We start from the raw sequence: 27,193 nt of genomic DNA, 5'->3' as shown, positions 1-27,193 counted from the left end.
AAGGTTATAAAAAGAAACCACCATGCAATTTATTCAATCAGTATATTGTATTAAAACTTCACTCACTTCTTTTAATGGTCACAATCAAATCTGAAGTTTAATATACAGAAATTTGAAATAACACTTATAAAAAATGCACCTTATGTATTATGAGAGCAAAATAGTTTGTTTGATTAAATAAAAATATATTGCATGAATGCTATGTATCACTGAACAAACATTAACCAATTACAGTATAAAGTGAGAAAAATAAGTACACTTTATGAAGGAAGCCAACTAAAAGTAAGATAGGATAAATAATGGCTAAAAATTCTATTGAATTTAAGTAAAAATTATTACATACTCATGGTACTCATTACATTCAAAATCTGCAGTCTTGAACTACTGTAATGAAATTATTGTGAATACATACATACCAAGCAAATGGTATGTATAAGCAATTGTGATGTGTATTATGCTATACTGTATAGTGTATAGAAAGATTTCTGCAAATATTTGTAGTTCAAGAAAAATAATTTATATTGGTAAGATTACTTTGTATCACCGCACACAAACTATACAAAAATTTCTTCCACACTGTGAGGAAAGTAAGTACTGTAAAATGACTCCATAAAACAAAATAAGACTGTCTTATATGTATTGCCATCAAGAATACCATAACTATTAGTCTAAAGAAAGTGGAATGGGTACAGCTAACAAAATCATGTTCTAATGACAGCACTGCTCATCAGCAATATAAATATCTAATCCATCATAGAACTATGTGTTAAACAAAACAGCAGAATCCCAGTAACACACTCAGAATTACGTCCTTCTTTGCCTGTTAAGACGTGATTCCTTTGTGACAAGTGGTAAGAATAAATAAATGTTATAGACACATATGTTCTGATATCTTCATAAAAAAAAGTGCAATTACAGTGAAGCATTAGGAACAAGACTGCATTCTGCAATATGCAAAGAAATATCTGACTTATTAGCTAAATGTAGTATATTTTACTGCAACTGTGCTTTCAAATACAGTACAACACAGTTGTATTAAAATTCTCAAACCAAGGAAGCTTCAAATCCAAAATCCTCGACCACTTCATGAAATAAAATATCATATGACAAGACTACTGACTGCTCCTGCTTACAGGACACCCAAATAAAAAAAAAAAAAAAAGTTTCAGACACCATATTACCTAATGCTATCTAATATTTCACATAAACCCTATAAATAATATACTAATCTATACTACAGTCTACACATTTATTCAAATAAAAAAAATCTTTAAATAGGTTTCTTCTGATAACACACTAAGAAAATGGCAGTTATCTTGCATACAAACATTTGCTTCAGATACACAATTTGGATTCTCTGTACGTATAACTAGCTTGCAGCAAGATACTGGTATGAGCACATCCTCTAAAGAACATCAAAACCTGAACACAGTTCTCAAGATTGAATAAAAAAAAAAAGAACACTACATTCTCCACAGCTCAATTACTTGTGGTTCTACTCATTCAAGAATAGGTTGTATTTATCTACTAAATAAATTATGCACCTGGAAATAAACATAACAAGAGCATCATGAATTATAAAGTGAACAAAAATTATCATATATGCTTCATTTGTAGAGTTCAACATCTGGACATGATTGGATCTATACCAAACAAATTAAATATTAAAACAAAACTAAGATGAGATAGACATACTATACAGAAAGTCTGGATATATTCTTCACTACTAAACAATAAAACCAGCAACACACATACATACATCTCATACAAAAGAATACCACTGGTAAAAACAAACATTTTTCCTGGGTTAAAAGAGATGTGGGGAGGCTGGGAGATCTAGGAAACTTATGCCTAGGAAACTTATGCCTGTTTCAAATCACTGCCATTGTTCATCCCTGAACAAGAAAACTGAAAACTTCTTGAGCAGCAACAGAATTACATGGAAGCAAATATCAAACCTAACCATAGACTTAAATGACTTTAAGAGTGAAAAACACAATATCTTCGCAATTTGCAAGTTTTCAAGTATTCAAAATTCATTCTACACTCCCATGAAAAAGAATATAGCAGTTTAGTGAAAAAATACCTAAAAGATATATGAAACTAATTACACTTCATTTGTACCAATTCAGCAAACTTGTTTTACAATCTTTGATTGTTTTAACCGGTTTACAGCTTGGCGCTGAAGATTATCCCATTGTTAAGACCGAAGGTTTGTTAGCTATGAAAAATACAAATTGATAAAAAATTTGTCATTTCAAATATGAATATCTTCACTGACCTATCAATAAGTTATGGACCTCAAAAGTTATTTTAAACCTATGAACAATACACTCTATAGAAAGAGAAGAGCAATTGATAAGGAATGTTTAAGAACTTAAAATTTAGGCTTCCAAAAACATGAAATATTGAAGAGAAAAAATGTAGGACTACATATACTTGAAAAACCAACATCATGAAGCCTCCTGTGGAGTGACTGGTAAATTACTCAGAGGTATGTTTATCGACTGATAAACTTCTAACATGAAAAAAATACATTATGCTTAAATGCAATAGGTCTACAAATGGGCACACACCACTGGACAGACTAGATACACAAAAAAAGAAAAAGTTTTTTCAGTTACTGTACCAACAATCTGATCTTTACACTACCCATTGAATATTGGTCTTGCAAATCAGTTAAAGCGATAGAATGTTAATGGTCTCTTTGAATATAGTCAATTTAAGTTTGGTTTTCCAGTAGTTAGCCCTGGTAACTTAAGCAAGGAATTATTTTTCTGACAATGGAGTGGGTTTATCTTTTCATGATGTCTAGGGGGAGGAGCAAACTTACATCTTTACACAATTCCATTTATCACTTACACACTTTTCATCTCTACACAAAATAATGTAACCCAAAAGATACATAAACATGCCTTCAACTACATACTGAACAAAGTGTGAATCAAATGAAAAGTCCTTAAAATGCTTCATGACCAATGAAAACTGCAAAGTGATAGATGAGGAAAAAAAATTCATAATCACAAGAAACTAATTATGTGCACTTACACATAAAGATACACACACATAAAACAAAGTAAAACTTTATTACAGCACTCTTTATTCAATCTGTGACTATATTATTACTTGGATTTACACTGAGCTGTGAAGGTAAAAAGGCTGGGTGATAAACATGGATTTTGTGTGTAGTGGCTAATAAATCACTGGAGAACATGCACAACAAACTTCATGTAAACAAACATACGCAGACAAAAAATTATGTCACTGCAGCCTGGTATTGCATGATCCCATGAACATCAGATTCTACTTTGTTCCTAAGGCAGTGATCAGGGCATGGAGAAAGGGGGATATGTTTTAACTTTTTGCTCACAGGTGGAAGACAGCAGTGTCTGGCACATGGACGTTCAAAATACAAAAGTGCTGCACTTTCCAAAGCTTTACAGGAGAGAAAGAAAATGTTTGAATGAAAAGGAAAAACACTTCTTCGAGAAGGACATAGAATACAGTGAGAGCTGCTGCTTGTAAAAAAAAATGAGAGTGGGGAGGAGGGACAATTGAGATGTAAAGATCGATGAGAACCCTGAATACATTAGATATCATAAAGCACTTTGAGTGTCTGATAGCATTACATCATAGATGTAAAGCCCTTCATTTTTTATTCTTTTTTTTTAACAAATGGTGGCATGAGCATCAGGATCAGACTGTTAAGTGAGACTACAGGGGTTACATAATTAACATTGGCACATCTATGATGTAATTTTATTAATGGACAATTAAAGCAGTTTACAAAACATTAAGAAAAATAATTTAGACAAAAATGACCCTACAAGTACATTAGTACTTTTGCCCACATTGATATAGAAAATAACACTGAAGCAGTTCATCAAATATTGTTTGTAGCTACAATATTTTCAAATGATACACAGTAACCACTGAACATTAATGCTTGTTCAATCACACCCATACAATCTCTGACACCAATAGAAAACCTCAGCAATGTAAATAAAACTCTTAAATCAGCTCTGGTTCAACAAGAGACATGTACTCTGCTTTTCAGGGTAACTTCTAACGAGCAATGTGGATCCTACTCCAATAAAAATGGAGGAATATCTATACTCAATGATAGACTTACACTACTAACAGTGTCTGGGTCACATCTGACATTGTTGAGAATACAATACGTAAGTACTGTATCAACATTATACAGAAATAGTTCTACAAATCCAATTGACTTGACTGTGGAGTTAAAACTAAAGGAACAAATAAAATTGCAGTTTCCAAAGACTTCCAACACATGGACTAGTAAGGTGTACTTTTTACTATACTTCTGGCTAAGACTGTCCTAGAGCTAACATAAGAGCCTATACATATTAAAATTTATCAAAGTCTTCTAGGTAACTTTACTAAGATGAGCATCTTCAACAAACGTTTAGCTACAAATTTACGGCTAACCTTTAGAAGTGAACTTTTTACATGTAAAGCTGGCACTTCAATCCATTATAGTATACTTACCACAATTTTAGTCAGGCCATATGAAAGAGCAAAGTTATCTACACCATAGCTATCTACATTTCCAAACTAAATCTCAATACATTACAGTACTTTCTCTTTATATTTCCATCATTGTTTCATAAACTTCAGTGATTCAAATGCTATGAATAATCTAATACCTGTATTTCAACACTCACACCTCACCAAGTACCAACTGATTTCACTCTATCTATGGCAGACTACTTCCGTGGACGCCAACTAAACGACTTCAGACCATTTCTTGTGATGATGATGTTTTTCAGGGGTCTCTCTTAATACTAGATAACATAAGTTGTTCCAATGCTTACCAATGAATATGACTTTTTGTCCTAACAGCTGCAGAAAATAGCTTCAACATTATCTTCAATGACCTGCACAGCATTACCATTCCATGTATTTCCTATGAACTAGAAATCATGAACTAAATAAAAAAAGGGATTTTATTGTACTAGAAGCAACCTGACTACAATTCTGGAACATTGAGAGATGAAACAGAGCACAGCTTATGAGTTGCCCAAGGATAAACATGGCAAAATTAATTGAGGGCTTACAAATAGCCTTGTTTTATGAAAGAGAATACCAATCACTATGGTTAAAACAATCTATAATTTAAAATTATGTAAAATTCCACATTATAATTTGAAATCTTTCTTTCACTCCACATTTTTATGGTTTCTATGAGTGTAAAAAAGTCAGGGCAAATGCATTTACAAAATCACAGTAATAAAATATTTCAAACTGGCATTCAATTGTAGTAGTCTACCTTACAAGCATATACAAACTGCTGCTGCTGCATGCAAGATAAAATGGACACAATTTCTGCAGTTAAATTTCAAAAGTTTTCCAGACTAGCACTCGACAAACTTGAACTGCTCTGGTCACTCATTTTATAATACAAAAATCTTGTATACACAAGCATATAATGCCTCAAGAAACAACATTTGTCACTAATGTTCCCTATGTATATATATATTTATATATAAATATTTACAACATATAAAACATATATGGATGATGAATGTAGAATTTAAAACTTACATTATTAAAGCCTAACAAAAAGTTAAAGGAAAATTCCATGAACTTTGAACATAAGCGCAATAGTTTTGGCTAATGTTTATAAAAATTAATTGTCTTAAGAGACATAAACTAGAGTTTAGTCATAGCTTTATCATTTTAGAGAAGAAACAAGGCTGATATACTTCCCTAGATATGAAGGGTGCATGTCACGATCACAGTTCATGGCTCACCAGAACTGTAAGAAAAAAAAAAGAAAAAGAAAAAAAAGTCAAACATAATTAATGGGACTGCTTTTTCTATTAAGATTTTAGATTTTGAAATATTGGAAATAATGTTTCCAAAATAATATTGGAAACTTTTTGACAACACTAAATCCTTCTTAGTCAGAATAAACTGTTTATTGGATCATAACATCCAAATTCAAGTTGGCAAGTTTAGGGTAAGATTTGTTATAGTAATGTTCTCATTAATAACTAATAAGAGACAGACACTTCATACACCTTGATATTTAAAACCTAAATTTGGTTAGAGAATTCTAAAAAAAAAAAAAAAAAAAAATGAAAAGTGTACCTTTAATAGCAGTGCTAGACAGCAAAATATTCTATTAAAAACACTAGTGCTAATGGATAAATAACCTTGCCTGGTTAGACGATATCGATTTTCAGTGTTTTGGAGAGAGAGAAAAAAACAAAAACAAAAACAAAAACACTCATAGATTGTATGGAGATCAGTATTTAGAGATGATGAAATCCACAGTGATTTAATCTTTGAAGCATAAAGAATTACACAGGAGACAGCGAATCAAGATACTTTACTGCACTTTCGTGCCAAGAGCGGATGGCCACATGTCCATCAGTAATTACAGTATATAAACTTTGGATCTTTCCTAGATAGTGGCCCCCGGCAAAGTTCAGTGGTAATTACCTAGGACTAATATTTATTTGGGGTCATTATCTTTATGATATTTACAGTCCTTTTTGTTTATGTTTTTACAGTCATCCCCAATGGGCTTGTACTAAACATGCTGCTGCAAAGGTGGATACATACTGCGTTAAAACCCTTGGGGTGCAGATAGTGAGGGGGCTTGAACCCAAGAATAAAAATCTCACAGATGTTGCAAAAGAATTAACAAAAGTCCATATACAGTAGTGCCTCTGGATACAAAATGAATCCGTTCCGAAGCGGCCTTCGTTACCTGATTTTTTCGTATCTCAACCCCTTTTTTACATGTAAATTGCCTAATTCGTTCCAAGCCCTACAAAAACACCACAGTAAATTTTATAATAAAGCTAAATTGACCAATAAACAATGAAATACAACAGTTTGGACCACTCAATGACTAACATAACCATGACTGTGTAGCTGTAAATAAAGTGTATTAGTGTACAGGGTACAAGAAATACTGTACGTATATGTACGTACATATGTAGTAAAATGTGGAACCTTACCTTTCGAGTGAGACAATCTCCGAAAGTGGCGACAGAGGAGGAGGAGGACAAATGGCAGAAAACATTAACACTAAACTTTACGAAACACATTAACAAATGGCAGAAAACATTAACACTTAACCCTTAAGCACCGATTGGACGTATTAAACGTTGACGAAAATTGTCTGTTGGGTGCCGAATTGACATATGACACGTCGACGCAAAAAAGTTTTGGAAACAATTCGTGGAAAAATAGTTATAGGCCTACTTGGCGGATGCTGGGAGTTCACGGATCAAGCTGTTGTTTTGTTTACAATCCTTACGCAGGCGCGCAAGCGCGAATTTCTTTCTTCTCGCACTAAAATGCATCAGCGACACATCTCGGAAATTATTTCGTCACTTTGACATAATTTTTGCACCATTTTATATTAGCCGTTACATAGAGTTTTATATATGAAAATGTGTGCAATTTCATGTAGAATACAACAAGAAACAACCTATGATTGTAGCCTTCATCACTTTTGAAATATTTTCATATATATAACGATGTGCCAAAATTTCAACCTTCGGTCAACTTTGACTCTACCGAAATGGTTGAAAAACGCAATTGTAAGCTAAAACTCTTATATTCTAGTAATATTCAATCATTTACCTTCATTTTGCAACAAATTGGAAGTCTCTAGCACAATATTTTGATTTATGGTGAATTTATGAAAAACTTTATCCTTACGTCCACGCGGTAACTCTTCCGAAAAAATCATACGTGCGATTGTCGTAATGTTTGCACCATTTTAAATTAGCCATTACATAAAGTTTTATATATGAAAATGTGCGCAATTTCATGCACAATACAACTAAAAACAACCCATGGTTGTAGCTTTTATCAGTTTTGAAATATTTTCATATACATAATGATAAGTGCCAAAATTTCAACCTTCGGTCAACTTTGACTCTACCGAAATGGTAGAAAAACGCAATTGTAAGCTAAAACTCTTATATACTAGTAATATTCAATCATTTACCTTCATTTGAAACAAATTGGAAGTCTCTAGCACAATATTTCGATTTATGGTGAATTTATGAAAAAAAAAACATTTTCCTCCTTACGTCTGCGCGGTAACTCTTCCGAAAAAATCATATGTGCAATTGTCGTAATGTTTGCACCATTTTAAATTAGCCGTTACATAAAGTTTTATATATGAAAATGTGCGCAATTTCATGTAGAATACAACAAAAAATAATTGAAGGTTGTAGCTTTTCTCATTTTTGAAATATTTGCATATAAATCATGATATACAAAAAAAACCACGTTCGATCAACTCTGATTCTACCGAAATGGTCGAAAAACACAATTTAAGCTAAAACTCTTACAGTCGAGTAAAATTCAGTCATTTATCTTAATTTTTAAACAAATTCAAAGTCTCTAGCACAATATTTAGATTTATGGTGAATTTAAAAAAAAAAAAAAAACTTTCCTTCCCTCCGCGCGCGGATTCTCCGCCGCAAATCTCCGAAATCATAACTCGCATTCTCGGAATATTTGCGCCGTTTCATATTAGGCGTTTCATAGAGTTTTATATATGAAAATGTGCGCAATTTCATGTAGAATACAACAATTCTGTCAACTTTAACTCGTCCGAAAGGGTAGAAAACTGCAATTGTAAGCTAAAACTCTTACAGTATAGTAATATTCAATCATTTATCTTCATTTTGAAACAAATTGGAAGTCTCTAGAACAATATTTAGATTTATGGTGAATTTAAAAAAAAAAAAATTTTTTTTACGTCCGCGCGTTACGAATTCCTGCATCATTTTGTGATAATATTTTCTCTGTGTTGCTTTGATCGTTTTACAATGTGTTATATACCAAAATGATCGCAATTTAGTGTACAATACAACGTAAAAAAATTAACTTGTTAGCTTTAACCGTTTTGCTCACAGCGCAATTTGAATACAATTATATATGAAATTTTGTATTTGCGCTATCATATATCGCATTATTTATATATGATAATATTTTTTTTCATTTCTGATGGTTGTACACTAAACTTCAGGCAATGACAAAAAAAGGAGCCAAAAATGAACTCTCAATCTTGAAAACTAAGTGCGCTGTGATTTTTTGAAAAAAATATTTTTTCTGCTTCGGCGCTCACTCCAAGACCCCCTCGGCATACGGGAGACGATTTTTTATTATACCCCTTCGCGTTTAAGGGTTAAGTAGGTATGATAGGGAGGTAGATATCTTTATTCATTTTAACATCCATGGTGGTGACAATTCTATTGGTAGGTGAAAAATTTGATTTATGTTATGTAAGTTATTAGGTATTTATTGGGAAAGAGCTAGTACATACTATGAACTTCTGTTACTGGATTATAATTTTGAAAGCAGTCAGCTGCAGATGATCCTGCTTGTAGTGAAAGACCTCTTTGTATTGTTTCAAGAGCAACACACCTGGCTCTACCAGAGGCAAGCTTGTTGGGGACGATCGGAATGCTCCTGTACACAATCGCATGCCTTCATGGTGGAATGTATCGGGAGGTTTTAATGCAGATTCTGAGGCGGATGAATATATTGGACAGCAGTAATCTATTATGAATAAGACTGTTGCCATATATATTGTTAATAAAATATCTCGCTCTGTTCCCCAATTAGTGTGTGATAACTTTTTCCATAGTATGGCAAGGGCTTTGATGCCCTTAGCTTTAATGTATTTGATGTGCTCTTTCCAATTTAAATGTTGATCAAATATCACTCCTAGATATTTGATTTTTGTACTAAATTGTATTTCACTGCTATAAAGGTGAAGTGTGATTGTTTGGTTCTTCAGCCATCTTTTGTCTTTATAGAAGAAGATTGCTTTTGTTTTATCCGTTGAAAATTTAAATCCAACTGAATTTGTGATAATATTTTCTCTGTGTTGCTTTGATCGTTTTACAATGTGTTATATACCAAAATGATTGCAATTTAATGTAAAATACAAAAAAAAAAATTAACTTGTTAGCTTTAAATGTTTTGGTCACAGCATAATTTGAATACAATTATATATGAAATTTTGTTTTCGCGCTATCATATATCGCATGATTTATATATAATAATGATATTTTTTTTATTTCTGATGGTTGCATACTAAACTTCAGGCAATGACAAAAAAAGGAACCAAAAATGAACTCTTAATCTTGAAAACTAAGCGCGCTGTGATTTTTTGAAAAAAATATTTTTTCCGCTTCGGCGCTCACTCCGAAACCCCCTCGGCATACGGGAGACAATTTTTATTATACCCCTTAGGCGTTTAAGGGTTAATCCCTTGGAGTGGAGTTTTTGCATAATGTTATTTTTCCATGTTGTGTCATATGCTTTTTCTATATAAAAACAAAAATATAGCTGCCGTTAATTTTTTTTGTTCAAAGCCTTTTTTGATATGATCCTCTAAATGTGTTAAGGGATCTAGGGTTGATCTGACAGCTATTGAACCTGATTGTGTTGGTGTTAAAATGGATTCTTTGGTTATTACATATGTTAATTGTGCATTAACCATTTTATCCAAGATTTTGCATAGGCAGCTTGTTAGGGATATTAGTCAATAATTGGATGGATTACTTGTATCCTTTCCTGGTTTATTGGAATTATTATGGCATGTTTCCATTTTCAGGAAAGACACTTTTTAGCCACATACTATTATAAAACTTTAATAAATATGATTTAGCTATAGGAGTTAATTTTTCTCTCATTTCAAATGATATTTTATCATATCCTGGTGTGGAGGGATGACATGAGTTGATGGCATTATCTAGTTCATCCATGTTGAAAATATAATTATATTCCAGGTCTTCAAGAGTTTAAAAATTGAGTATTATATTTTCTTTTTGTTCTCTGATATTTTGAAAAATGACAAATTTTCTAAGACAATTTGTATTCTTTATAGTAGCTACAAACCTGAGGTCTTAACAATAGCATAATTTTTAGCACCTAGCTGGATCCGGTTAAAAAACAGATGAAAGCAAGGAATCTTGTGATATCTAGCAACGCATGCGTAGATCGGGTGAAGAATGGTCAAAGACCATTCACCTACGCCAACGTGTCAGTCTTTCCCAACTCAGGATGTCTTAACACATAGAAGGGCGGCTAAAGGCAGGCAGCATAATGTTAAGACTTCAGGTTTGTAGCTATGAAAAATACAAATTGTCTTACAAAATTTATCATTTGTTCATACGCGAACAAACATTCAGTCTTAACAATAGGATAGACTCATACTTAGAGGGAGGTACAAGACATCCTAAAGTGGCTGGGGGCCTACCCACCAGTACAGCTTCCAGAAGAAATGACTTCTGGAGAGGGACTGAAGCCCGTTGAGAAGTTAGATAAATTGATATCTAACCACTCAGACCCTGAGTGACGTACAATGATATAGTATGGGAGAACCATTGTATAGGGAACCAAAGAGAAACTTTGACTGTCCAATAGCAAACCAACACACCAGGGTTTGTACTACTCTCAACTCCTTGCCAAGGAGTGGAGCATATGCTACCGAAAAGGGTTTGATATTTGCATATTAAGCGACCACACTATCAGTATGACTACCTTACTCACCTGTATCAGACCAGTCCAGCGAATGACGTGTCTATTCCTTAACCTGCCCAAAGGAAGAAGGAAAGGTACAAGAGAATGAAGGAGACCAGCCAACTCACTCATTCTCTCATCCACACAATCATCTTCGGTAAGATACAAAAGTGCCCAGTTAAGGGCAACTATGAGTTATACTACCTGTTGGGCAGCCACCACAGGACCCAGGGAAAACATGTCCGCAGATCTGTGGGCAACATCCTTAAGATAGAAAGAGGCGAACGTGGACTGGTGTAACCAAGTACCAGCACTCAATGTACAGCCAAGTTCTTTTTGAAAGCCAGATAGGGACCAGTACCCCTAATGTCATGCACTCTAGCCTGCAAAGATGTGGTGGTGGAATCATCAAGAGTCAAGTATGCGTCTGATGGCTTCCCGTATCCAAAAAGAGATAGTATTCTTAGACACCTCTTTCTTGTACGGCCTGTGCTAACAAAAAGTCTGCTAGGTCTAAGATGCCGAGTCCTTTTAAGATAGCAACACAGGACAACTAAAGCTCTTGAGCATCATCACCCACAAAATCATTCAGTGATGGAATGGAAAATGAAGTGAACCTGTCATCCTGCACAGAGGGATTTTGATTCTTGGCAACAAATTCCGGGAAAAACTCGAAGGACATCGACCCCCAACCCCTGGTGTGCTTCACCTCATAGCTCACACCGTGGAGCTCTCCTACACTCTAGGGAGATGCCAAGACCAGAAGGAAAACTGTCTTGAGCACCAAGTTCCTGTCAGATGAGCGACGCAAGGGCTCAAATGGACTCTTAGTGAAGCTCTTGAGAACCAAGGAAACATCCCATGTCGGAGGCTTGAACTCTCTAGGAGAACTCGACTGCTCAAACCCCTTAACTAGCAAGGAAAGTTCCAAGGAAGAGGAGATGTCAATACCTTTCAAGCGTAACACCAAACTCAGGGGCGCCCTGTAGCCTCTAATGGCAGAAACAGACAAACATTTCTCATCTCTGAGGAGGGTTAAGAAGTCTGCTATTTGCTGAATAGAGGTTGCGAGTAGAGAAAAACCCTGATTACAACACCAATCACAGTAAATCGCCCATTTGCCTTGGTAAACCACGGAGGTCGACTTTCTGAGACTGCTGGACACACGCCCTGCTGTTCTCTGAGAAAAGCCTCTCGCTCGGAGGAGATACTTGATAGCCTCCAACCGTGAAGAGACAGGGATTCTACTGACTGGTGGAACCTTTCTGCATGAGGCTGACACAGGAGATGTCGCCAAGGGGGAAATCTCCCTCAGAACCTCTGACAACAACTACAGCAGATCTGGGAACCACTCCGCCTGAGGCCACAGAGGGGCTACCAAAGTCATCCTGAGACCCTGTGAACTCATTAGACTGTTCAGAACTTGATAGATCAAACAAAACGGAGGGAAGGCATAGACCTCCAGGTTGTCCCAGGGATGTTGGAATGCGTCCTATGCCAATGCTAAAGGATCTGGGACCATTGAACAGAATATCTCCAGCTTCCTGTTGAAGCGAGTCACAAAAAGGTCGAACATGGGTCTACCCAAAACCTGGAAAAGCTTGTCTGCTACCATTTGATGAAGGGACCACTCAGTGCCTAGGATCTGATCCCGACGACTAAGTTTGTCTGCAACCACATTTAGTTTGCCTGGGATATACCTGGCTGAGAGCTCTAACTAATTGCTGACCGCCCACTGACGAACCTCGACGGTCAAGGCATGTTGACGAGAAACCAGGCCTCCCTGTTTGTTCACATAGGCTACCACCATTGTGTTGTCTGACATGAGAACGACAGAATGACATTCTACCTACTCCCGAAACTCCTTCAGACCCAGGAAGGCTGCCTTCAACTCCAAGACGTTGATTTGTTGCTGTTTGTCCTCCAAACGCCTGAAGCGATGAGGTTCCCTACTTAAGGCCGCCCAATCTGCGAGGGAGGCATCTGAGAACAGAAGGAAGTCCGGTGGAAGAGAACGCAGAGGGACACCCTTCGAAAGATTCTGGTCGTCCAACCACCAACAAAGGTCTTCTCTCACTTCCAGAGACAGAGGAACCATTAACAGGGGTGAGTCCCCCACCGGAGACCAGAATCCTCCTAGTCTCTATTGCAGACACCGAAGAAGAAGAAGACACCCCTGAGGGACCAGCTTCTCCAGGGATGACAACACTCCCAGAAGAATCTGCTACTAATGAGCTGACTGATGTGGTTCTGACAGGAAGTTGCATGCCACCACCCGCAACTTCTCCAATCTCTGATCCGACGGGAAAACTTTTGCCACAGTCATGTCAATGACCATGCCCAGGTAGAGAATCCTTTGACTGGGTACAAGGTTCGACTTTTCCTGGTTGACTACGATGCCCAGTTCCAGACAGAACCTAAGTAGATGATCCCTGTCCTGCAGCAGCTTTTCCCTGGAAACTGCCAAGACCAACTGATCACCGAGGTACCTAAGCAAATGGATCCCCTGAGCATGGGCCCAACTTGACACGAGAGAGAAGACCCTTGTGAACACTTGAGGGGCTGTTGTCAGCCGAGAAGCATAGGACTTTGAACTTGAAGACCTTGTCCCCAAGAGAGAAGCAAAGAACTTCCTGGATGTTGGATGAGCAGGGATTTGGAAGAATGCATCCCTTAAGTCTATCGACAGCATGAAGTCGTCTTCCCTCACGGCTGCCAACACCTAACGCGGGGTCTCCATCTTGAACCGTGTCTTCCTGATGAAGTGATTCAAGGTGGATAAGTCGATCACAGGTCTCCATCCTCCCGATGCCTTGAGCACCAAGATGTGACTGTAAAACCCTGGAGACAGACACACCACTTCCTCTATTGCATCCTTGTCCAGCATCTTCTGCACTTCCTCTCAAAGAGCCAAGAACTTCAGAGAATCTGGAGGATATGCCTTTGTGAGCTGTGGTTTGTCCGACAGAGGAGAAGAGAAATCGAATGGCAGTAGGTACCCCACCCGAAGGGCATCTACCACCCACTTCTCCACCCCATAAATCTGACACTTGTCCCAATGGCCCGCTAGGCAACCCCCTCCGTGGCACAGGAGAGGGAGAGGTGCCTAACCTACCGACGGCCCCCTTTACCTCAGCCCCTTCTCGGCCTAAAGGAACGAAAGCGAATGGGACCTTGATCCTCAGACTAAGGCCGAGTTGAACAGGAAGGCCCTGCCAAACTCGAATTCCTCAACAGCCTACCAGGCGACGCTTCTTGACTACTGCTGGACAGGGGGAGGAGGAGGAGCCGGACATCTCCGAGGACGAGACTCGGACTTAGTCACAGCCTGGTGCACCAGTCTGTCTTTGGTGTCAGCCCGACGCTAGCCTATCACATTCTAATCAGCAGAAGGTTAGCCCATAAATTAACACTGAGGTGAGCCATACACAAAAAGCATTGCCTCCGGACTGCAACAGATTGGCAAAAGAGGATACAGTCACCAACCCTTCTGGGGACCTGTCAGAAGCTATCTTGGCAATGACCACAGACCAGAAGTCCAGCCAAGAAACCGTCTGCAACATGGAGGCTGCCATAGATTCCAATGCTGAGGCATCTTGCGGAGACAAGGATGGAGCCACTGACCTCACCTGCTCCAAAGTCAATCCCAGCTTCAGGTGAGTGACATCTGGGTTAAGATGGCACAATATAAAAAAAGTAGAGTTCGTAGCATAATACTTCCTAGCACCGTGAGAGGCGGGAGTAGTGGCTTGGCAGAGCCCCTAGAGCGAAGTGAACTGTCCCGGTCCGAAACAGAGGCGTTGACCTTATGCAAGACCGACTGGAAGTGCCCCGATAAGGGAAGCTGGAGAGATGATTTGGGATCCTGCATAGCTCCCACCAAGGCTTCCAAGCAAGGAGGGAAGACGACCGAGCCTAAAGACCTACTTTCAAAATTGTTGAACCAACGAATGAGATCAACAACTTCCAAAAAGGAAGACAAAAACTCTTGCGTGTCTCCCTCCTCCTGCTCCGGCAACGGAGACTGACAACGAGAAGGATGTGTAGGCTCCTCTAAGGCACCTTCTTCATTAAAATTAATGGTTGGATCAGCCACCAAACAGCCCGAAACACCAACTAACCTGTCTGGGCTGGGTCCACGCGTTGGTTCCCGAGATGAACCCACTATAACACTAAAAACATCACTACGTTCTCCTCCAACAGATGATTCATTAACATGTCCGTGAATGGTCACGGGTGTGGCCGACTTACGAACCTGAGTTGGAAAGGAATCCTAAACACTCAAGATCGAAGGAGAATCCCTGAGAATCAAACTCTTAGAAGCATCGAGGGGCAGGCAAACACCCCTGCTGCAGCAACTTCATGCTCACCATCTTCGATCTATTGACAGGCACCTTGAGATCCTTACGGCGACAAATAGGCCTTGGACAGGGGAGGTTGCAACACACTCACGATGTGCATGGACGAGGGAGGTTGCAACACACTCGAGACGTGAGCAGACGGGGGAAGTTGCAACAGGCCCATGATTCGATGCAGAGGACGAAGCAGCCACTGCAGATTACACAAGGGAAGATACACTAACATTCTCCAAAACACCAACACTCTTGAGAACACGTCCGCGTACTTCCTCCCTCGTTGGCGAAGAAAGAGCAAAGTCCTAAGCCTTTCAACGCTTGATATGCCAACGTGGCGTAGAGGGGGGAAGAGGGAGAAGACAGTACTGGTTCCTTAAGCGATCTCTTCGCAGGAGGCGGGGACGAAGTAACGCGTTTCCTTCCAATCCTCCCAACCGACAAGGCAGCCAACTTAACATCCAAAACAAAGTCCAATTTCTTAAGCACTGCCTGGCATATAACCTCAGACTGAGCTGCAAGAGAAGGCTCTGATGTCATGGAAGGGAGAAGTAGCAAACAGGGCGGCAGAGATAATGTCACGTCTGAGAGAGGCAGTGCTCAGATGATGACTGGGAGTGACTGGTGACTGGTCTCCAGTCACCTGTCACTTTTGGTACTAAGAAAATGCAACTGTAAAACCCTGGAGAAGGACGCATTACTTCCTCTATTGCACCCTTGCTCAGCATTTTCAACACTTCCTCCCGAAGAGCTAAGAACTTTGGGGAGTTGCGAGCATATGTCTGACTGAGAAAGGGTCTGTCCAAGAGAGGGGAGAAAAGTTGCATGGGAGTAGATATCCCACCCGCAGAACATCTACCACCCATTTCTCCGCTCCACAACTTTGCCACTTGGCCCACTGGCCTGCCAGGTATCCCCCTACTAGTGGCAAGGAGAGGGAGAGGCGCCCACTCTATTGACAACCCCCTCTGCCCTTTCCTCTAGAGCCCCTACCAGGCTTGTAGGGGCGGGATTGAATGGACGCTGCTGCTTGCTAGACTTAGCCTGAGAGAGGGAGTGAAAGACCCTCACCAAAGCAGAAGCCCTGATGAGGAGGAGGAGGCGGACGAAGTGAAAGACCTCCGACTTGGATACCGCCTGATGAACTAACCTTTCCTTAGTATCCGCCCGTCATCGGTCAATCGTATTCTCTAATTCAGTCCTCGGGAACAGAAACTGCGCATCGAGGAGATCCCCATTCTTGAACTCCGATAAAGACTCAGAGTCCACTGAACTCACCACCTTGGACAAAGCCGTGTCTCTCCTGGCTAGGAGGAGGTTGTCCCACAAGTTCGCACTATGGTGGGCCAGGTAAGAAAATGCCTTACCACCAGACTGCAACAGTCTAGTGAGTGAGGATGAACTCACTAAACCTCCTCTTGTGATGACAAGGAAGGACCTTCTGACCAAACTTGCTCTTGGGTTAGACCAGGTTTATGTCAGATCACATCCGGGTTAAGGTAATGAGGCATCAAATGAACTACATTAGTTGAGTAGTACTTCCTATGCTACACGAGAGAGGAGGAAGAGACTTTGATGACTCCTTGGAATGCAGAGAGCCATCTCGGTCCGACACCAAAGCGTTTACATGTTGCAAGACGGACCGAGCGTGGCCCAACAGGGGAAGTTCAAAAGAAGTCCTAGGGTCTTGACTGGCACCCAACAATGCCTCTAGGCATGTAGGGGTGATAGAAGACTGAGCTTGCATCCTACACTCAAGATTGCTGAACTCACGAATGAGATCAACAACCTCTGTGAAGGAAGACAAAAACTCTTTGAGTGTCTCCCTCCTCCTGCTGGCAACGGTGACCAATGACATGAAGAAGGCTTGGCAGTATCGTCCTCCTTCTGCAACAACACTGATGAAGCTTCCCTAGGAAGGCTAGCATTCTGGACATTATTGGTAGGAGAGAAGTCTCTAAAACTCGAAGGCCCTGCAACTGAAGGTTCTCAAGTGTCATCTTGCAACAGCACTTGTGCACAGTCATGGCTCGAACAGCGTACAGGCTCGTGTGACACCATTGCTGAAATGATCGTGTACACGTACGTCAGGCGAAACACTTACGCGTTCACGGGATGAATCACGTACATGGCTGGGTTACAAGTCGAGTACACAAGTACAGTACTTTAATTCTAAAGTATACAGTAGTACTTTTCAACGTTGCAATTCAAAATTTCCTTTTGGTTGCATAAATCAACTCTTCAATAATTTCTTTATAAGTTATAAGGTTAATAAATTTATAGTTTTTTTTACTTGTGTATGACAATAAGAACACCACTTTCAAGGAGAAAATTTAAATTTCATCAAAGATTAAATTAGTATAATAAGGACACCTACCTCAGCATAAACAAGAGTCCTCGGGTTCACCTTCAGGAGGAGTGACTTTAAAGGAATCCTTGTTCATGCTTTCTAGTTCTTTTCGTGAACGGTTTGAGTCGCTCAGCTGTCTTGCAATATCAGCAAACATTTCTTCTACACCAGCACCAGTTTTGCACGAAGTCTTATAGATACCAGAAATGAGATTGTGGCACTGTTCACTGGAATGAAAAAGATAAAGGATGTCAAAGAGCAATAACCGTAAGTACAGTAATCAGATATTGTAAATATGATATTGTTAAGATACAATAAAGTTTTGTACATACTTACCTGGCAGATATATACTTAGCTATAGACTCGGTCGTCCCGACAGAATTTCAAAACTCGCGGCACACGCGACAGGTAGGTCAGGTGATCCACCATTCCCGCCGCTGGGTGGCGGGGTCTGGAACTATTCCCGTTTTCTAAGTCATAATTTCTCTTCCACCTGTCTCCTGAGGGGAGGCTGGGTGGGCCATTAATCGTATATATCTGCCAGGTAAGTATGTACAAAACTTTATTGTATCTTAACAATATCATTTTTGTACAAGTAACTTACCCACAGCAGATATATACTTAGCTGATTGGCACCCTTGGTGGCGGGAAAGAGACAGCTAAAAACAAAATAATATTTAAACTACATACATTAAAAAACAGGAAAAAACAACCTATGTTCTTGGATAACATAATCCATAGTTCCTACCTTATTGGGCTGAAGACTTCATGACTACTGTCGATGAGTCTGCTTGCCTCAAGAGTTTCAACGAGGAATGACCCTATGGTTGAATAACTCTTTGGATCGTGTCAATGGGGGCTAGCCCGCTTACGCGACAGAGCCTATACTGGATCGTACCAATGGGGCTGACCCACTTACATGGTAGAGCCTTGACCTTTTGTCATATCAATGGAGACTCGCCCTCTTACATGACAGAGTTAAGGTTATTAAACAATTCACAAAGAGCACTGAAGCCAATCCCGATCACCTGACCATGTTAGTCTTGTTACAATCTATGAATTGTAAGAGGTCCCTATTCCCTCTGACAATTAACCAATAAAAACAACCACCAATAAACAGTAATTTAAGCCTTAAACTAAATAGGAAGGATTAGCCTCAGCCCCTTCTCCCAGCACTGAATTCGCCGAAACATACGCTCCCAGAGCAAAGCACTTTTCGTACGAAATTTTAACATCTCTTAGGTATTCGAGGCGAACACCGAATTACATCTCCAAAATGTCGACTCTATAAGAGCCTGAAGCGACCATGTTTTGTGAAACTGCCATCGACGTAGCTATGGCTCTCACTTCATGAGCTCTCACTCTGAGAACCTTGAAATGCTCTTCTTCGCATTTAAGGTGAGCTTCCCTTATTACATCTTTTATGAAGAATGTAAGGGCGTTCTTAGAAATCGCTCTTTTCGGATCTCTTACAGAGCACCAAAGACTTTCTTCTGTACCTTTCAGCAACTTCTTCTTCTCCAGGTAGAACTTGAGTGCCCTGACTGGACACAAAGTCCTTTCTAGTTCTCTCCCTGTTAATGAAGGTATTCCTTTTATCTCAAAGCTTCTTGGCCAAGGCTTTGAGGGATTTTCATTTTTCACTAGAAAAAAATGGTCGAAAGGGAAAGGCAAATCGCTGAATCTTTCTTTAAAAAACCCCCAACTTTACCTTCCAAAGCTTGCAAAACTCGCTCACTCTGGCTGTTGCTAACGCAAAAAAGGCAATAAAGGGACTTTCTTGTAAGTCCCTAAACGAAGCTGCGTGAGATGGTACGAATTTTTCCGACATTAGGAACTTGAGGACCACATCCAAGTTCCAGCTAGGCTTCTTGATTACATGTTCTTTCGTGGTCTCAAAAGACCTTTAAGGTCATGAAGATCTTTATTGTTTGTCAGATCTATTCCTCTATGTCGAAAAACTGAGGCCAGCATACTTCTGTAACCCTTCACTGTTGAAACTGCCAGGTTACAGTCTTTTCTCAAATATAGGAGAAAATCTGCGATTTCAGTTACAGAGGTACTGGAGGAGGATATTTTCTTTTCCTTACACATCTTCTAACACTCCACTTTCGACTGATATACTTTCTAAGTGAGACTCTTCTGGCTCTTGCAATAGCCTTCGCCACTTCTCGTGAAAAGCCCCTTGCTCTGACAAGTCCTTCGACAGTCTGAAGGCGGTCAGACTTAGAGCGGGGTGGAGGTTTTTGTGAAAACCTGTCGAAGTGGGGGTTGTTTGAGAAGATCGTTCCTTAGTGGAAGCGATCTTGGAAAATCCACTAACCACTCCAGCACCTCTGTGAACCAATCGAGAGCCGGCCAAAAGGGAGCGATGAGGGTCATTCTTGTTCCTTCCGAGCAAGCGAACTTCCTCAATACTTCTCCTACTATCTTGAAAGGAGGAGGAAGGCGTACGCGTCCAACCCGCCCGTCCAATCTAGCAGAAAGCTGTCTACTGCTACTGCTTGAGGATCCGAGATCGGGGAGCAATAGGTTTCTAATCTGTGATTCTTGTTGGTCGCGAACAGGTCTATATTGGGCCTTCCCCACAGATGCCAAAGTTGTTGGCAAATCTGAGGATTGAGAGTCCATTCCGTGGGTAGGACTTGTTCTTTTTCTGCTTAACAGATCTGCCCGGACATTTTTCTCTCCTTGCACAAACCTTGTGAGGAGAGAGATCTTCCTTTCCTGTGCCCAAATCAGCAGATCCTTTGCTGATTCGTACAGGGAAAAGGAATGCGTCCCCCCTTGCTTCTTTTATATAAGCGAGGGCTGTTGTGTTGTCCGAGTGAATCTGAATCCCCAGACCTGAGACCTGTTCCTCGAAATGAACCAAAGCTAGATGAATGGCTGTTAGCTCTTTCTTGTTGATGTGCCAGGACACTTGTTCTCCTTCCCAAATGCCTGACACTTCTTGCGAACCTAGGGTCGCTCCCCCACCCTGAATCTGAGGCGTCTGCAAACAACGCTAGGCGCGGGTTCTGTAAGCGAAGGGAGATTCCTTTGCTTAGTTTCTGTGGATCTAACCACCAACGGATATTCTCCTTGATCCGTTTCGAGATTGGAAAAGTCTCTCCCATATTGTTGGACTTCCAATCCCACTTCTCCTTCAGATAAAATTGAAGGGGTCGTAGGTGAAGTCTTCCTAAGGAACTAACTGTTCCATCGAGGAGAGGGTCCCCAGCAAGCTCATCCATTCCCTCGCGGAACAATGTTCTTTCCTTAAGAAGACTGACACCTTTCTAGGCAGCGTTCTCTCCTTTCTGCGAAGGATACGCTAGAAAATCCCGAGAATCCATCTGAATCCCCAGGTATAGACAATACTTTGCTGGGGAGTCAGCATGGATTTTCTCGTGATTTACTAAAAGTCCTAAGGACTTTGTCAACTTTAGAGTAACTAAAAGGTCCTCCAGACATTTTTTTCTCCCGATTGGGCTCTTATTAGCCAATCGTCCAGATATAACGAGATCCTGATCCCTTCCAGATGTAGCCAATCAGCTACATTCTTCATGATGTCCGTAAAGAACTTGAGGGGCAGTCGAAAGTCCGAAGCACATCGCTCGGAACTGGAACACTTTCCCTTGGAACATGAACCTCAGATACTTCCTTGCTGCCGGATGAATTGGCACATGGAAATACGCATCCTGAAGGTCCAGGGACACCATCCAGTCCCCTGGACGAAGAGCAGATAGAACAGAGGAAGACGTCTCCATTGAAAATTTCTTCTTCAAGACAAAGAAATTCAGGGCACTGACGTCTAGAACTGGTCTCCATCCCCCCGATGCTTTCGGTACCAGGAATAGCCGATTGTAGAATCCTGGAGACTGGAGATCTTGAACCAGTTCTACCGCTTTCCTTGGAAATCATCTGTTCCATGCTTGCAACATAGCAAGCTTTCGGACCGGATCCGAGTATCTGGCGGTCAACTCCCTTGGAGTTGTCGTCAAGGGAGGATTCTCCCTGAAGGGGATCAAGTATCCTTTTTTCAGGATAGAGAGGGACCAGGAGTCCGCTCCCTTCTGCGCCCAGACTTTGGCAAAGTGGAGTAGCCTGGCGCCTACTTTTGTCTGGAGGACTTGCTGTTCATCTAGACTTCCCGAAGGACCTTCTAGATGGTCTACTCTTTCTCTCTGGTCTTCGACCTCTAAGAGGGGCTCTAGAAGAGGAGGCCCCTCGAAAGGGCTGAACAAAAGAGGGTCTCTCTTTCTTCTCTATCGGCACTGCCGGCCTAAACTTCTTGGCTGAGTGCGTGAGGAGATCTTGAGTTGCCTTCTCCGTAAGAGATTTCGAAACCTCTCTAACCGTCTCTTGTGAAAAAGGTGCGGGGATAAAGGAGCAAAAAGAAGAGATGTCCTTTGCCAAGGGTGATACTGCTCTTGCTAAGAAAGAGCTAAAGACAGATCTCTTCTTCAATACTCCCGTTCCAAAAAGAGAGGCAACTTCCACAGAAACCGTCCATGACCGCTCTGTCCAGGCAAGCCAGGACGCTCGAAACGTTCCTCCAAATGGAAACAAAGTCCGTGTCCTGAGCTCTCTTCACTAATGCTCCTAAAGCCCAGTCCATAAAGTTGAAGACTTCTAGGGTTTTAAAGAGGCCCTTTAGAAGGTGGTCCAGCTCACACATGCCCCAAGTCGCCTTAGCAGACAGCAACGACTTCCTCCTAGCAGAGTCCACTAAGGAAGCAAAATTCCGCATCCGCGGAAGAAGGCAGTACCTAACCCCATCGGCTCTTTGGTCTCGTACCACCTTCCTGGTGTTTGCCTGTTAACTTGGAAGGAGGGCAGGAAAAAACTGTCTTGCCCGCTTCCCTTCTGGAAGTCAACACTCTGAAAAAGTTTTCAATGCCTTTTTCATACAAAGAGCGGGGCGCATCTTAACGAAGGAAGACGATTTGAGAGCTTTATTGCTGGGACATCAACGATCCTGGTGAAGGAGGGTCCGCAGGATGAAGGGAGTCTCCGAACTCCTTTAGTAGCAAAAGAGAAAGTCTCTTGTAGTCCGAAACTGCTACATCTACAGGCTCTTCGTCTTCCGATACCTGGTCCAACTGATCTACAGAAGGAGATCGTTTTGGAGTGATCTGGCTCTTCCCTGGAGAAGAACTCCTTTCCCGAGAAGGGGAGCGCGGAACATTAGCACTCCTATACGAAGAGTGAGGCTCCTGTCTGTCGGCAACACTCTTGTGCCTACTAGACTCTTGTTGTCTAGGTTCGTCGGGTTTCGTGGCGCTTGCTAGGCTCTGGCGTCCTGATTCAGGGCGCTTGAAAAGATCCCCGCGTCCTGATTCCTGACGCTTAACAGGCTCTTGGCGCCCTAACACTTGACGCCTAACTACTCCTGGCGTCCTGTTTTCTGGCGTCCTAACTCCTGGCGCCCTGACTCCTGACGCCCTGACTCCTGGCGCCCTGACTCCTGGCGCCCTGACTCCTGGCGCCCTGACTCATGGCGTCCTGGCTCATAGCGTCCTGATTCCTGCTTCTAGCAGAATCCTGACGTCCTGAATCCAGAGTCTAAGAGGCTCTTGACGTCCTTTCTTGCGTCTTGCTGCCTCTTTGCGCCTGTCTGGCTCCTGGTCTGAAGACCCAAGGGATCCTGATACCTAAATCGGTTTCCCGGTTCCTTGCACCTAAACCGATCGAGACTTCTGCTCGATGCGCTGTCTCTAAGAGGGCGCTTCGGGGAAGAAGGCCACCTATAGGGCGAAAGGGCTCTTCTCGGAGAACAACTCCTATCCGACGAGTCTCTCGACGAAGGCGATAAACGTCCTGGAGATCGTGAGAGTTTCTCTCCTATACGAAGAAGGACGCTTAGCGGAACTCTTAACAGGGAGCGAGACATCCTTCCTCCTTGTAGAGTCCTTAGCAAAAGAGCCTACGAGCGAAGCTAATTGCTCTTGCAGATTAACCAAAAACTTGGCTTGTCGGATCCTGAAGAGCAGGCCTCCCTCTTGTCTAGTCTTTCTAGGTCCCGAAGGCCAATCCTCGGGAAAACGCTCTGGCTGGAGTCAGCAGCGTCCTCCTTTAGGAGCCTTCCAGGCTCTCTTCAAAGGCGCGAACGGGAGGCCGAACTCCATCCTCGTCTAGGAGAGGAAGAGTCTGAGGCCGAAAAACACTCCTTTAGGACGCCTTTTCTGCGGCAATCCGAGGCAGCCTGGGACTTAACAACGGATCTGCCGAAGGGACGCCTGACCGTTGGGGATGTTCTGCATCCTCCCTGCGGCTTTCGACATTCCTCCTCCCCTGGTCCTGGGAGTTTGGAAGAGGTCTAGGCCTAGGAGCAATGAGGAACCGGTCAGACGCCCCCTCCACTGCACTGGGGACACTGCACAAGTCCACTATCACCACTCTTACCTTGGTTTAGAGCTCGTAGCTGAGCTTGAAGTTTCTTAATGAAGCTTTTACATTTTCCCTCTCTGACGAAGAATCTTTGGATTCAGAACAGGGAGAAGCAGCTGAGGCTAAGGGAAAAGTTGTTAGATGGAGAGTTAATTTTCTTGTTCTAAGGAGCAAGATCTACTAGATGACCTAGCTGAAGCCTTCCTCACTCTATCTCTCTCAAGCTTCCTAACATATGATGATAATTCCTTCCATTCAAGCTCCGTAAGGTTCTCGCATTCCACACAGGGTGTTTAATAAAAGAACATTCATTCTCCCTGCATTTAGCGCAAATACTATGCGGATCCAATGCCGATTTAGGCAGCCTAACCTTACAGTCTTCCCTACTGCAAACTCTAAACATAGGTGAAGCCTTAGCGTCAGACATCGTGAAAGAGTAGTCAAAACCAAAGTCGAAAAACAGTCCACAATAAGCGTATGCCAAGCCAGAGAAAAAACATAATACGTCACCAAAAAACCAATCCAAATTCTCGGCAAACGAGTTGAAATCCAAGATGGAGGAACGAACAATAGGTGTTGTCCGTTCAACTGACAGAGAAATTATGACTTAGAAAACGGGAATAGTTCCAGACCCCGCCACCCAGCGCGGGAATGGTGGATCACCTGACCTACCTGTCGCCGTGTGCCAGCGAGTTTTTGAAATTCTGTCGGGACGACCGAGTCTATAGCTAAGTATATATCTGCTGGGTAAGTTACTTGTACAAAAAGAATAAATTACAATACACAGATTATTAGAGAACATTAAAAACTAATGTAATGCACAGATTATTAGAGAACATTAAAAACTAATGTAATGCCTAATATAGTGGGGTGTTCCTCCTAGTGCTGCTGAGTGCTCAATGGAGGAGAAGGGTCTTTCTACATGGTCTATGTCTGAAATTTAATGTATGTACAGTTTCTTTAAGAATGTCAAAATATGCACTTTATTTCAACATTGCAATAACTTTTAAAGGAATCTTTATTGCATTCCTATTAATAAAGATGATTTATCAGAAAAAATGCAGTGTGACCTCTGGCTTTTATGCATAACCCTGATCTTGACTACGATCTCACCCTGCACATCAGCAGAGTATCCATGCTATACACGATTTTTCTACCGCATGTAAAATCACAATTTGTCGAAAATTGTATTTTTCCTAAATATACAAACCCTCGGTCCTTTAACAATAGGAATGTACTTACGGCGTAGCTGGAATTACGGCCGTTGAATCTTGAACAAGGTGGTTGGTTAGGCAGTAACTACCGTGGGGCAGGCTAGCCTGCCCGGGTGTAAACATTCCACTTTGCCTTTCGGCCCAGGTTCAGATTGAGGGGTGGCATGAGGTGGGCATATTTGTTAAAGGGCTTCAGGTTTGTATAGTAAGGAAAAATACAATTTTCGACAAATTGTGATTTGTTCCGATACGTAATACAAACCCTCGGTCCTTTAACAACAGGAAGACTCACTGATTGGTGGGAGGAATCTGAGTGAGCCTCTACAACTGACGGGAGTTCTGCGCACCTAGACTACTCCTCCTGGTCGTAAGAGCGAGGAGGAGTGCTCTGAAGAATATTGGCGTCGGAGACATTAATGCAAAGTTCTGGGAAGGGTTTGCATTATTGTCAGTCTCCTTCCTCCCCTTGCTAAAGGAAGGTGCAGGATTGCTTCTATGATTCTGATAAGAAACATAAAAAGGATGCTTATGTATAGGCTTACCGCATCAATCGTCCGACCAGCCAATGTGAGTTCGAGTCCTATCCTCAACCCGAAGGATGAGGAATGGAGAGACGAGGCGTGGAAGGGGGAGAGCCAGTCACTCTCGCATCCTTCTTATCTCTACAACTGCACACCATGGACGAGATACAATCTGTCCTTTTGAAGGAGATGGGTAAGCAAACACATCTTGCAAGGATCCACCACTGGTCCAAGGAAATGAGGTTCCAAGGACATGTGGGCAGTTCCGAAGGGAGAGAAGGATATGGTCGCAATGACCTATCCATCTTCCTGTCCGACATATTCTTCGGAGTGATGTCCAGTACCCGTCCAGTGGTCTATCCGTCTGCAGCGAAGTATCTCGTGGTCTCGTATCCCACTGCAGCAAAGTCTCATTTCCTACTGCAGTGAAGTCTCTCGCGGTCTTGTCGTCTGTAAAATAAGGAAAAAAAAAAATTCAAGTAATGAGGATACTTCTCGCGCATCCAAGGGCACCGCCCTCCGAAGTGAGAGGAGATCCCCCAACATCAACACCGCACGCCCATCCTTCTACCTTCTTCCGGCAGCAAGTGAAAGGAAGAAGGAGAAGAGAAATTACCATAACAACAAAACACAGCCAAACCTTTGAAGTTCCCTCGGTAATTCCAAAGCGTAAGCGTAATTTCCGGATGAATACATGTCCTGTTACAGGATCAATATCACTTACGTTAAATACATGTCTCATCCTCACGATAAATACAAATCTCATCCTCATGCAGGTCTGAGCCAGTGTTCAAGGGCGAATGAATGTAAATAATATGTTGGCATACCTTAGCCGCCAACTCTTAACAC

The 27,193-nt window shown here is 41.4% G+C and overlaps 2 protein-coding genes across 6 annotated transcripts in view; both read right to left on the bottom strand.

Annotated features, from left to right (window-relative positions):
- LOC135205672 (NAD-dependent histone deacetylase sirtuin-1-like) overlaps window positions 1-4,976 on the bottom strand; it is a 63,336-nt gene extending 58,360 nt beyond the window's left edge. For all 3 annotated transcript variants that reach the window (XM_064236567.1, XM_064236565.1, XM_064236571.1), the window contains exon 1: window positions 4,839-4,976. The gene's annotated coding sequence lies outside the window, so the exon portion shown is untranslated. The remainder of the gene's footprint in view (window positions 1-4,838) is intronic.
- LOC135205673 (uncharacterized) overlaps window positions 1-27,193 on the bottom strand; it is a 74,358-nt gene that overhangs the window by 1,911 nt on the left and 45,254 nt on the right. For 2 of the 3 annotated variants that reach the window (XM_064236575.1, XM_064236572.1), the window contains exons 4-5: window positions 18,262-18,461; window positions 26-5,782 (exon numbers count right to left, since the gene is read on the bottom strand). In XM_064236575.1, the coding sequence (XP_064092645.1) occupies window positions 18,263-18,461 (199 nt within the window). In that variant the 3' untranslated portion in view covers window positions 26-5,782; window position 18,262. Of the gene's footprint in view, window positions 1-25; window positions 5,783-18,261; window positions 18,462-27,193 lie in introns of those variants that run through there. The other variant, XM_064236573.1, reaches the window with a different exon arrangement.

The sequence above is a fragment of the Macrobrachium nipponense genome, chromosome 24, assembly GCF_015104395.2.
Source record: "Macrobrachium nipponense isolate FS-2020 chromosome 24, ASM1510439v2, whole genome shotgun sequence".
Lineage (NCBI taxonomy): Eukaryota > Metazoa > Arthropoda > Malacostraca > Decapoda > Palaemonidae > Macrobrachium > Macrobrachium nipponense.
Note: the sequence above shows the minus strand (reverse complement) of the source record. Positions and strands in the feature narration are given on the sequence as shown.